General features: G+C 43.0%; 1 protein-coding gene across 12 annotated transcripts in view; it reads right to left on the reverse strand.

The window, feature by feature from the left end:
• Window positions 1-13,876, reverse strand: part of Ptprt (protein tyrosine phosphatase receptor type T) — a 1,083,833-nt gene that overhangs the window by 40,831 nt on the left and 1,029,126 nt on the right. For all 12 annotated transcript variants that reach the window (XM_021156881.1, XM_021156878.1, XM_021156880.1 and 9 more), the window contains 3 exons: window positions 13,189-13,265; window positions 3,587-3,623; window positions 2,089-2,186 (listed from right to left, as the gene is read on the reverse strand). In XM_021156881.1, coding sequence (XP_021012540.1) covers window positions 2,089-2,186; window positions 3,587-3,623; window positions 13,189-13,265 — 212 coding nt within the window. The remainder of the gene's footprint in view (window positions 1-2,088; window positions 2,187-3,586; window positions 3,624-13,188; window positions 13,266-13,876) is intronic.

The following is a 13,876-nucleotide window of genomic DNA, read 5'->3' on the forward strand; positions in this document are numbered from 1 at the left end:
AGTCTGAACAGTGGGGGCATTCTGAATAGTGGGGGACACTCTGAACAGTGGGGGCATTCTGAATAGTGGTAGACAGTCTGAACAGTGGGGGACAGTCTGAATAGTGGGGGACATTCTGGACAGTGGGGGACATTCTGAACAGTGGGAGACAGTCTGAATAGTGGGGGACAGTCTGAAAAGTGGTGGACAGTCTGAATAGTGGGGGACAGTCTGATCATCAGGGTTTCAAGTATTAAAATAAGAGTCAAGAGTAGGACTATAATGATTGGTTCAAGTATCCACCCTTTTCCATCTGTGCTTATCTGTAAAACTGGGCAATGGGTCAGATGGTGAATGTTCAAGTATACTGACTCATTTAGCCCTGACCCATGAGATATCTACACTCTTTCAATACAGTATTACAGAATGGAGAGCTTCTTCTGCCCCACCACTGCGACCAGCACACTTTATCCTAATAGACTACCATAACTTACCTGTCCACTAGTGATATAGTTTGTATACACTATGGAAGCCCTTTGAGTCTAGATATTTGTACATCAACCTTTCAACTGTGCAGCCTGCCCACTGACCCACAGGCCACAGTTAATCAAAGGAACAAAAGCAAAACTGGAAATAGTAGCCTCTTTCCCAGGCTCTTGCTAAGGACAACTTAGGACTGAATCTAGATAGAACAGAAGGAGACAGAGGCCTGAGCCCTCAAGAACAGTGAAGGTTCATAGGCAGGGGAGGAAGAACAGGCTGTTGAGAGGAGAAGACAGATGGAGAGAGAGATGTGGAGGCCAGGTTTGTCAATAGGGAGGGAGCCATGTTGACAACATCATGGCTGGGGGAAGAGAGAGACCTACTATGTTGAGGTGGGTGGAGGAGAAGCCAGTGGAGACACAGAGCATCATGTAAGTCCTTGAGTTTCAGCAGAAAAGTAGGAACAGGGCAGGCACCTTTGTTTGGCTTTCAAAAGGTTTTAACTTATTTTGTAGTCTTATCATTTTTGTGGTTTTTTTCTGACAATTTCATAATAAATATAATTTATTCAGATTACTCTCTTCCTCTCCCTTCTTTCCCTCATCTCCATCAATCTGCCCTCCCAACCTCTGGCATCCTGTTGTCAGTTTGATGATTTTTGTTTCTGTTTTGTGACTCATGTGCTGTGGTTTTTGCCCTTTTGAGCATATTCATACACTGAAGGGAATAATTCAGCAGTGAGGAACAGTCGTATTTTTCAAATGAAAAGGGAATATGTGAAAATCTCTGAGCCTTGGTGGGTTGCACATGATGATATTAATACGTTTGATCTGCCCTTCCTGGCCCCTTCCCTTCAATGACACATCTTAGTTACAGGTCCCTCCCACCTCCCTTAAGAGCTGAACATGTCACTTGCTTCTCAGGAACTTCTGGTTGCTTTCCTGCCCCGTCCATCTGGTGTCTTTGTTAGTGCAAGCCCATTCTCTTCTTTTAGGCAAGACTAGGTTCTTTAATGGGTAAAGAATGTTGGGCTAACAGATGAGGAGGGTAGGCAAACAAAGGCTTGCAGTGACTTCTCAGAAAGCATTTTCCCAGGGGTGGCCTATCAAAGGCAGGTACTTAGTGTTTGTCATATTGTCAAACTGACAACAGGATGCCAGGGGTTGGGAGGGCAGATTGATGGAGATGAGGGAAAGAAGGGAGAGGAAGAGAGTAATCTGAATAAATTATATAAGAAATGGCCAGTATTCAGCCTTTTGGGGGTCAACCAAAACAGCCCTTTCTCTTGGCTAGACCTGATAACAGAAAGGAAGGATATGAAGATGGATGATGATACAAATAAGATTGTAGGTCTGTAACGTGTTGGGAAGAGAGTACACATCTGATAGCTTTCATTTCCTCAAAATCTATGAGATGACATTGTCAACGGAGAGAGGATAGAAATGGGATGGGAGAGCTGAAGGAATGGATGCTGCTCAGATGTGAAGTAGGAGGAATGGCATCCCCCATCCCTGTAGGCTGCTGTAAGGGTGTGCTGATGCTTTGGAAGCTGGTGGCACAAGGCAACAGGTGCCCCAGCATTCGTCTCCACCACCCTCTGCCCACATGACTGAAGGGGAGGCTTACCCTGCCCACTTCCACAAGGTTTGTGACCATGACGATGCTGGCAGAGTTTTCCTGCCAGATCATTCTCCAAAAGTCCTTCACCGTCTCTTGCATTGGACCTGGTGACAGAAACGGGGACAGGGTTAGAGACTGCAGATACAAAGCGGCTGCTCAAAGGTTAACTCTCTTGGCTGTTTAATCAAGGTTCTATAGAGGTGGGCAAGAACGAGTGTAGAGGAGCCCTAGTAGAATACCAAGTAGCTGAGACGACAGAGGCTGGAGATGAGTCTTTGGGGGCCGGAACACAGCAGAGATAAGAAAAACCCCATTTTTAGATGCTCGTTGTCTGCAGCATTCTCTCCATCCTCATCCTCACCATCACGTTCAACCTAGCAGTTCCACTTTTTCTTGATTCAGCACTTTATCTGGACTATAGTGTAGATTGTGTTCAAGGGACAGCAAGATCTCAAAGGAGAGCTAGCAAGGGAGTTAGGGTAGGGAGGGTGGAGCTGCCAAAAGCAAGAGGGTGCAGCGTTTTGAGTTTGACAAATGCTAGAGACATTCATCTGAAGCTTGACCAGGAAAGGAAGGATTAAAACATAGAAAACAAAAGAGAAAGAAAAAAGGGAAAGGACAGAAAAGCAAAGAGTGGAAGATAGGATCTGACAGTCTAAAGCAATTTCCTAGAAAATGACTCTTAAGATTCTGGGTCTTCATCATTTTTAAAATTACAAAAGCAATTTATGCATTTGAAAGAAAATTTGAATAGTATTTTTTTCTGTGTTTTGTGTGTACAAATGTATTTGCTGCAATAAGTACCAGGTCTATCATAAGTATTTTTTCATGTCCTCAAAAATGGTATTTTTCATAGTTACAGAGTTTTCTACAACATAGAGACACGGTATGTTATTTAACCAACCTATTTATTATTGGGCATTTAAGATTTTCCCACTTTTTCCTGTTACAGATGACACGATAACATTGTGGAGAATGCTTTTTATATATGTCAAGGTCCACACGTGTAATTATCTGCAGAGCTTCTCCCATGGAGGCTTTAAAAGGCATCATCAATTTTAAGCCTTCTGATAGCATACTGCCACACTGTGTTCTAGGGCAACTGGCTGCATCTCTTTTGTAGACAAGCATTTGCAAAATGGATGGGGACCTCTCTGGTTGATCCATTGAGGCTTTTATCTTCTGGTCACCCATGCATGGTATCTTGTCTCTTACTAATATAGTGACGGCTCTTTCTGCTGCTATTCTAAGCTGGACTTGTCATGACCTTGCTCCTCAAGAACTTCTGGAGGCCAAGTTGCCCTGTCTCACTGGCTTCTCTATCTGCAAAATCTTACCCGCTTCCTTCAGGGGAAGCCAGGCCACTAGTGTAGAAAGACTTTTGTGAAAACAGAGAGAGAATGAGTGGATAGCAAGGCTTACTTTGATTTTATTTTTAAGTCCCTCTTCCTTGATATTCTTGAGGGTATCAAGAGTGACTCAAGAGTCACTCCAAGACACTTACCTTGGGTTGCAATGTAGTGCCGGGGTCGGTGGTACCCCTGGATAATAGGAAAAAAAAACACAGTGAAGGGTTTCCATTCAAAACAACACAACATTAATACACATTTCTTCCTAGATACCTGGCATTCTCATAGGCAAAATGAAGATAGCATCTTCAGAGGAGTATTAAAGACCTTATAAGACTGTGTGTAGAGCATCAAGACAACATTGACTGTTATTGTGATGACCTATGAGGGGCCCATACAGGTTTGCCATAGGCATTCCTTATGTGTATGCAACCCAAAAATATAGGGGAGAAGGTGTTCCAGGTTTATGGTGCACAGCAACCACCACCAAGTCTTTTCTGAGCCATAATCATATACAGATCCCAATGCTAGGCCTACCAGGGCACCTGGAGTAGGAAACATAAAAGGCCAGTTTTTTCTCCCTCTGATTGTACAGTGTTAACAATCAGAGAAAGGAAATAGGAAGGCTTTCACATTGCTTCTCTCTGGTGATAGAAAAGTTCTGGGTACAGAGAGGACCATGTGAACATGTGAGCTCAGTTAGCCAAGAACTAATCTGAAGACTGGTTTCTGATTTCCCTGGCTATTTCAGAGTGCTCCCCTAAGCCCTACTGTGCTCTGGCATGGAGCTAACTTGCTGGTTAATAACATCCTAATCACGAGAGAAGAGGTTGTAGATGTCACTGTCTTTTCTTTGGGAGTGAAATGGAGGGAAGGGCCTCCTTTGTTAGAGAGGAACAGTGTCTCTAGTGTGTTATATTGAAGAAAAGCTTAAGTTTAGTATCGACCATTAAACATGATTAGCATTTAGTGACTAGATGGATAGGTGGATAGGGACACAGTTAAATTTTATTGCTTGTGTCATGTGTATGTATGTATATGTGTGTACATATTTGAATGAATTGTGAATATATGTGTACATGTGTATTAAGGTAAAAGGAATTGGTGACTTCCTTAATAGCTCTCCAGCCTAATTTTTGGAGACAGAGTCTTTGGACCTGGATTTCAGGATTCAGTTCTCTGTCCAGTGAGCTTGAGGCCTCCTCTATCAACTTTCTTCCCCTGCTCCAGTGCTAGGCTTATAGGTGGTCATTAATCGCCCAGGTTTTACATGAATGCTAGGGGTCTGAACTCAACCCCAGTGACCGTATGGCAGGCACTTTATGGGACAGTCTTAGATAGAATGAATTGTTGACAGTCTTGAAACATACTTCACACTTAGAGTTAACTGTCCCTGAACATTGTAAGCCCTAAAGTTTGGTGAATAGCTGCTTCAGTTTAAACATTGTAAAATTTCATTAGAGAAGCTGAGGTATCTTCAGTCTTCCATAAGAAGTAAGCCAGAATTGCCCTAGAGTTTTGGTGGTAGCTCTGAAGCGCTGGATCCAAGTGATGATTCAAAAATTAGTGTATGGGTCCCTTGTACATTTGAAGGTCTTACTATTTCATTCATTTGGTAAATATTTGGAAGGTTTCTCCCAATATCTCTTCATACTTTATCTGGAGTACCTACCACCACTGTCCCAAGACCAACATTATGACCATAAATTCTCTATACAATAGTTAAACTTCATTGTCAACTTGACTGGATTGAGAAATGCTTAGAGGATCAATGAACCCCCTCCCCCAAGTAAGTCTGTCTCAGTAGATCATGAAGGCTCTGGACCAAGGAATGGAGTGACTTCTGATGGATTTATAATGTAATCATGTTATTTGGAGAAAGGGTAAGTAGGAGGCCAAGCCTAGATCTTGGAGACTCCATCTTGTTCTATCCTGTTTTGTTCCTATAACTTACTCTCTCTGCTTCCTGGCTGTGATGTGAACTGTTGTATTCTGCCACACCCTCTTGTTAAGACAAACTGATTGACACCTCTGAAGCTGTAAGCCAAAATAAATACTTCCTCACTTAAATTGCCTTACTCAGATACTTAGTTACAGCAATGAAAAAGCCCAACATAGTAAGATTAACCATGCACCACGATTACAGCAAGTAATCCCATACTTAATGAGGACACTCAGTTGACACACCTGACTTCTATAGAAATAGAAACTATTCTCCAGGAGCCTATACAGGCACAGAGCAAATAGCAAATAAGCAAGCTATGACAAACTAACCAGAAAGACACAGAGTGTGGGTCATATGTACCGTAGAGCAACTCAGTTGCCTAGATTTGAATCTTGGGCTCTGTCCCAAGGCTGGGTCATTTAGGTTAACTTAATTAATTTCTTTGGGTCTCAGATATTGTTATAAAAAGGCTATCAGACAATTTAAAGTATATTAAAAATATTTAAAAAGTTAATATGCAACAGTTCCTATAAAATGTATTGGATACAATTCTAAGATTTCACATTGTGTTTTTGATTTTATAATTATAATTCTCATTTGGCAAACATTTATTGAGACCTCTTTGATGATTAACAATGCATATTGAATGTTTAGGATCTCTGGGCAGATGAGTCCTACCTTGTTAGGAGTAACTGAATTCTCTCCCAAGAACAAAGCAATGGGAAGGTATATCTGTCACTCCAAGTCAAGATGGACAGGGCTATGATGGCTGGATAGAAGAATTAGATTCTCAACACTTTGAGTAGGTTTGGAAACAGAAAATGGCTCCCTAGAGCCTAGAATGATGAGGTTTCTTATGTCTACACTCTTCTGTAAGCTATGTTATCAGCTGTTCTCCCAGTCCTTCAGTCCCCCTATCTCCCTGGCCTGGGCCATAGCATTAACTTTCCATGTCCTCCAAGAACCCATTTTTTTTTAAATTTCTGAATCTCATCTGCTTTCAGCAATAGTGGACTTCTCAGTATACACCCAAGGGTGTTGGGTCTTTGAGTCTGCACTGACTCTACTCTGCTTGCACAATAATTTTTTAGTGCTCCACATTACACCAACCACACATCTCATCCTCATCTTGAATTTTATTTCTGTCTCTCTGTATTTATTCCCTCAATGCACACATCCTGTGTTCTAGCCTCCCTACCCAGGACTTCAGACATGACCTCTTCTGTGATACAGAGGGAACTCCTTTACCATGATGCTCCTTTCTCATGAGAGATTCCACAGGACTTCATATATGACCAGCAAATACAGGGATATGAGCAGAACTAAGAGTTTTTGCATTCGTCTTCTCCTCAGTCATGAGACATGCCACTCAGAGCTGGGTGCAGCTTTCTGCAAAGGTTGGTCAGTCGAATGCATGCCTAAGTCTGGTTTTGCATTGGCAAAGGCCTTGGAGGAGACTAACATTTGAAAGATTCAAATATACTTGAAGGTTAATGGTAAAAAACAAAAAAGAATTCTGGGCAAGAAACTCACACATCAGTTGTGAGGTTGAGCTGCTGAGGCTCGCTATTTTTGCTTTTGTTTGTTTGCATACTCATTTCAGATTCAACCAGCAAGCATCACAGGAACATTTGCTACTAGACACAGTGCTGGAAGCGCAAGTGAACCAGACAGACGTGAGCCCTCCTTTGGAGCAGCTCACAGACACCTACAAACTGGGATGTGAACTTCCGAGGGAAGATGTGGGGCTCTGGAGAGTACCCATGGGAACTGACTCAGCCATGAAGTCAGAAAGCTGTTCCCCGAGGTGGTGATGGTTTAGTTAACTTCCAGTTTTGGCCTTTTGGCATGCCTGAATTCCCACTTTGAGCCTTTAGCAGTCTGCCTAACCTGACTCCTCCCCTCTGCAGAAGCAGTAGGGACATTTGTCTAGAAGACTTAGCACCTGGCCACTTTGCCTGTTCCCATGTAATAAAGTGTTTCTCTCTAATTCTTGGGCTTTGGCTTCACTTCCATTCACTGTCTGAGACAGCACTCATCTGATCTCTGCGTCTTTCCCCTACTCCCAGTTTGCTTTTCATGCTTCCTATTTGTGTATGCATGTGTTTGTATGTGTGTACAAGTGTGTGGAGGTGCATGCAGACGTGTGTGAAAATGTGCATAGGCCAGAGATTGATGTCAGAGGTTTTTATCAATCACTCTTCTCAGTGAACCTGGAGATGGCTGACTTGGTTGGCCAGGAATCTCCATGGAAGCGTCCATCTCTATTCCTCTGTCCCCGCCCCCTCCCCCGCCCCTGCCCCTGCCCCTGGTGCTGGGATTATAGCAGTGTTGCCAAGCATGCATGGCCTTTTCTGTGAATGCTGGGGATTAACCTAAGGATCTCATGGCAAGCACTTAACCAGAGGAACCATCTCTCTAGCCTGCTTGGCTTCCTTTTCTTCAAAACATGAATCACCAGATGGCTTATTCATTTACATCCTTGTCTGTCTCCTCCCATCTTATGGTTGTTCAACAGTACAGGGCAGGGCTGAACCTGGCTTGCTCCAGGCTATGCTCTCAAGCACTGAAACGTTTGTCCTGGCTGCCAACCCTGCTAAACTCCACTGAAAGCATGTGTGCCACGTGCCTGTCCTCATGCTGCATCTAAGCAAAATGACTTTCTCTGGACTCCAGAAACCCACAAAGTCCCCAGAGGGGAAAAATTCAAACCATGAGATTCCTCAGCCAAGGAGATAAAAGGAAATGTAGTGCTCAAATGGGTCTCCTCTGGGGATTTGCCAAGAATGAGTGCAGAAAACTTCCTAACCTTAAAAGAACTTTCAGTTCATTTAAGTCCCACCTACACAGCACACAGAGTGCCTGCAAACCAGCACTGGGCCTGTCTCCATCTGTCTGTGAACAATCGGAAGGAGGTTTGCATCCAAAACACATTTATCTCACTCTGCACTCCTCCGGCATCTGTTACTTACTGTGGACCCAGCTATGATATTTATTTCCAGGCTGGTAATTTATAACAGAATCAAGTGGCCAATACATTTTCCGGTATGCAAACAAACAAGCCAGTGGGCTGGTTTTAGACAGCAGCCAGCATAGCACAGCCTCCAGAGGCTTGGTCAGGGTTGGCCTCATCCAGCTCATTATCCAAAAAGAGTCATTTTAATAAATTGTCAAGATTCAATTGTGGAAAAGGGACTCTCGCTCAAACAGCCAGCTCTTGTCTTTGGGCTGGTGTTAAGACCAGGGTAAAGTAACAAAGACTAGATAGTTCATACCCTCCTGCTCCCCACCTCACCTCTGTTGGTTATCAGGCATCCCCAGGAGATCACAGGAATATAATTCTACTGGGATTTCATGTAGGCTCACAGTTAATGAGATTTTCCTTTTCCTGCCCCATATTGGTAACATCATAAGAGGGCACTTGTGTTCTATACCTTTTTGTCCCCACACTTCCCTTGTTCTCCTTTCCATACTCTGCTCTGTGCCACAGGAGGTGACCATGTTGGAGATTGTTTCCAATGCTTTGAATTAATCTGGCCCCAATATCAGGAATCAATGTTTCCAAATGCTGAAGGTCCTTGTCTCCAGTTGGCTTTTGATAAATCAATAAAGAACCAATAGTTAATGGCTGGGCTGATGGACTGAGGTGGGACCTTTTGAGGGCTAGGAACTGGGAGAAAGGAAGGAGAGAATCACCATGACTCAGGGTGAGATTGGAGGGGGAGAAGAATGGGACATAAAATCTGCAGGAGAGAAAGCCAATCAATAATGTAAGAATTCGAGTAAGTGAGCCTGGGGTAGCAGAGGAAGGTTTAAGTGGGCCCAGCCTTTAAGCTAGTCACGACATATCAACAATTAACTGGCGTGTGTGTGTGTGTGTGTGTGTGTGTGTGTGTGTGTGTGTTTCATTTGCAAATCCAGATAGCTGCTGAGCAGGTGTACACATGTAACCTGCTGGGAGCCAAAGCAGTTTAGTCAAATGACCATATTAATTGCAATGTAGGTTCCCATATCTTCTGGGTTCTATGGGGTATTTTCTAACCAGGAGAGTAAGCAAAAGCTTAGAGGCCAGTGGGAGGCTGGGGCATACACCCTTTTGGTTTCTTCTTTGCTGTGTCAGCAAGGGTTGATTTCTCCTTGGCAAGAACAAGACAGCCTGATCCTTACAGTATCCTTACAGATCTATCCCATTTATAGCCACTCTCTTATCTAGCTACAGAACTCCTGAGATCTCTGCCATCTCTAGCCTCAAGATGCCCCACACAGTCCAGTTGGTTAATCTGCTTTCATACTATTCAGGCTCTTATTAAATGTTCCCTGATTGATACATGTGTGCCAGCTTATTTTCTCTTGGAAACCTGGTAAAGTACTTTATAGTAGTTACCACATACTTGCAGGCTGGCATTTTTTTATTGCATCATGCAGCTATCAGAGTGAATAAATACTTTACTCATAGTCAAAAAGCTATCATCAGAAAGGCCTGTATTCAACAGGCCCAACAAGGATGGGATTCATGACTATAGTCTCATTAGTCCTTGATGCTAACCACTGAGACATAGCTCAGGGCCTGACACTGCCTATTAGGACAGCATGTGGTAGAGACATTTGGCCAGTCTGTACAGTCTATTTCTTATAAAGAGAGGGAGGGGGCTGTGCTGTGTTCTTGCTGTGCAGAGAATTAAAGTCTAGCTGTGTGACCTAGGGCAGTGCTCTAAACTTCAATCCCTGGTTTCCTGTCTTTAAAGGCTGAAAAAATACTTCATAATGATATAACAGGACAGAAATTGCAGACCTGATTAGGACTGGTATTGTAGAATTACTTGCATTTAAAGCAATTTCATTTGTTGCCTATATGACATGAAAATGTCTCTGTTCTACATGTGGTCAGGAATTCACTGTACTGTAGATGAGAAAGTATCAAGAAAAAGTAGGTTTATGGAGTTTCCATTTAGACATTAAATGCTAGATAGATATGGCAACTGGGGTACATGAGACATGTGCTATAGCCTTAGAATTGTAATACGATCCGACCACAGTCAAGGTGGGGAAAAAAAGAAAGGAGCCAGTCTAACCTGTATCAACATGTGCTAACTGAGTGTCCACTCAATGCAGGCTTTGGAATGATGTCAGGGGTAGATGTAGAACCAGAAGATTGAGCACTGGGTTGGGACACTCAGCTATGGTTCATACCCAGGTTGTGTCCAGCTATATGACATTGGACAAACTTTTTTTTCAATTTCTTTACGTCTGTTTCCCCATCTGCTAAGTGTGAATGATAAGAACCACTGTGAAGTATTACTAAGAAGTCTTAGTAAGTTGGCTCACTTAAAGCTCATATCACTGGGCCAGGAATTAATAGGCTACCACCATTGTCACTGATATTATTACTAGAAGAAAATCTGGCACTCCTGATTTAAACTGTAGCTTCTCCTTTCTTACCACCATTGGCCATGATTCTGGATATGTTACCCAACCATGAGAGACCCAGCTTCTTCATCTGGCAATAGATACTGACAGTTATCCAGTAGTTGAATTACTACTTAGGGTAACATACTGGTATATGAGAAGCAATCACTAAATCTTGGGTTATTGTAATGCTTTCTTGCAGAGCTGGTTCTCTGTCACTTTCTGAGGCAGGACTGAGAAGTCATCTCCTTCAAGAAACTTTTCATCAGACTCCCTCTTGAGGCTTCAGTCAGACAGGTCTGTTCTGGGAAAGTCTCTTTACTCATCTGACCCCTCTTACAAAACAGAATCCTTATCTGGAATCCTTATCAGTATTTCTAGCACATAGTGAAGGTTCGGCTTGATATTTGTGAAATGATTATTAGAGAAGAAAGCTAATAGCATGGTCAGGAAATGCTTGGAGCAACACATTCTTGCTGGAGACAAGCTGCTCACAACTGAATTCCTCCGTGTAGATTCATCTGAAGGGTGACAGAGACAGAGACTATTCTTTTTATCTCTGCTGAAGCTCTAGCCCAAGATCTTAATCACACAGTAGGTCCTTTGTTAGGCAGGACCCAGTAGGGAAGAGAAAAGTGTTGTGGGCATTTCGGACAGAGGAAATACAACATAGAGAATTGGTTTTACCAGTTCTAGGGGAGTATGATGGCAGAGAGGAACCATGGGTGAACCTTAAGAAAAGCAGTCCCAGAAACCCCTAGAGGAGCAATGGAAGACAGTAATCAAAAGAGTCCAGGATCTGAGGCTGCCTGGAAGGAGCTGGAACTCAAACTGATGGAAGCTGGAGGTGTAGTTGGAATGTGGTCATGAAGGAATAGAACAGAGGCTTCCTGGCTTCTCTCTTCTAGTCATCCCTGGGTGTCTTATCAGTCCCTCTTGCTGAGAAAGCGGTCCTCCTTCCCTAAACACTATGCCCCTGCTCACAAGTGCACAATCACTACTATCTGCAAAGCAAAAGAGAGTAGAGAATGTCAAGGGGATGAGCAGACAGATGACTCACACTGGACTGACAATACCTTTAGGAATGTGATTTTGCTGGGTGTTTCCATTCACATAATGAAGGCCAGAAAGCTTCAGCAACTCAGGCATGCTTGACTCTATCTATGTGGTTGGTCACCCTTAGGTCAGTCACATCTACCAAGCCATAATCAAATTAGAGGAGAAGAGGAAGGAAGTGAGCCAATCTAGACTGGATTGGCATCTGCTGGCTAAGCGTTCACTCTGTATAAGTGGGGTAGTGTCAGGTTCAAGGCTGATGAAATACTTGTTGAAGTAATAAACCATCTGGCTGAGGCTATTCATAAGACATGTGACTATCCTTCCTAGCTGGTCTATAAATATATTTTAGAGACTGGGGGATCAGTGGGAATCTCTTTAGTCATTCTTCAAGGTCTCTGGGCTCTGAGCTGAGACCTAGAGATGTCAGCTTGGATCACTAATGCCGGGATGTCTACCTGGTGAGAGCGGCCATTGTTCTTTTGTAGACTCCTTCACTTCTGTGCACACACTTCTCAGCTCCTATTTGATCTGAGTCTCTTTCTCAGTAGTGTCTGGAATATGGGGACAGCCTCTCTCTTTCTTGGTTGCTAGTTCCAGGCTCTCCTCTCTCTGATCTATCTTTTCTCCAGTAGCAGATAAATTATAAAGCTCAGTAATGAATGGGATCCCCCATGTTCCAACACCTTCAAGCATTTCCTTGAAAAGCAGCTTCTCTTGCTTTCAGAGTTCAACCTCCTAAGCAAGGGTCGCATGCCAACCTCATTTTCCAGTGTTGCCAGTGTTTAGTGTGCATCACCCTCAGAGAGAGATGGTGGTTCTTTCTTTCCAGGTGCCTTCCTTTTGGCAAGAGCAGTTCTCTAACCAAAGGACCATCACCCCTCACTTTGAGATTTTGAGGTTTATTTACAGTCGAAGCTTTGGCTCACATCATTGTCTGCATTCCTGATGGAAGACGTGATAATGTCCCAACTCAGAATCCTGACAGTATTTTATCTGAACCTATACCAATCATCACATTCTAGTTTACCCTAGTTTACCACAGATGTGCCTAGCTTATCCCTCCTGGTATTTTTGAGGGTAGAGACCTTGACAATTTTAGCTTTATGGGCCTAGTAATATCTAGCACATGATGAGAACTTCGAACATTTTGTTGCATCTGTGGTTGTACCTTCAAACGAATGACTTCGCAGACAGACACATACAAATTAATATATGGGATAAACACACCCCTTTGGACATGTTTTGACGACCTTCTAGTGGGCAAGTTAAAGACAGCCTATAAGTTAGATCTTGAGCCTGGACAGTCCACTCTAGCTCATAGCTGCCTAGCTCCATCAAGATACTCACGTCAATGTAGTTGGCATTGATGTAGTCTGAGTGAGGGTCTCCGTCCAGCACCAACAGCCTTACTCGGGAGTGGTCATCTGTAGAGAGGACAAAAAGCAGGCAGTGGTAGATGAGAAACTATGAGTGAGGAGTCAATATTTTTCTCCTTTAGGGTTGCCTCCTGTTAGTTTCTGCATACCAGGTACCATGCCGTTTCTCACAGTTATGCTAACTACAGATCGGGAAGTAGAGGTGCTGAGAGGTGACAGGTCTGAAAAAAGGACCCCTTTTCTACTTCCTATTTTGATTATGTTCTCATCATCACCTGAGCAGGTGTGTCTCCTGCTTCCTATGTCTTAGTGATTTCATCATTAATTTGGGAATGGAAATGCCTGCTCCATGGGACAAGAGTGGGTGACCTAAGTACAGCCTGCACATAAAGTCATGGAGTCAGAATAAATATGCTCCATTTACATGCTTTTTTTTTTTTTTTTTTTTTTTTTTTTTTTTTTTTTTTTTACAGGTGACAAATTGAGACATTATTTAATAAAGCTCCAAGAAAGCAAAATCTGCAATGAAATACATTGATAAAAATGCATACAGCTTGATAAAACACGGAGGGTTCACAGCTGACCACATTTTGTAGATCCTTACAAAGTCACTGATACAATTATTTGCAAGCTGTCACAGAGTCCAGATGAAAATGATA

The sequence above is a fragment of the Mus caroli genome, chromosome 2 (genome assembly GCF_900094665.2).
Source record: "Mus caroli chromosome 2, CAROLI_EIJ_v1.1, whole genome shotgun sequence".
In the NCBI taxonomy this organism is placed as follows: Eukaryota; Metazoa; Chordata; class Mammalia; order Rodentia; family Muridae; genus Mus; species Mus caroli.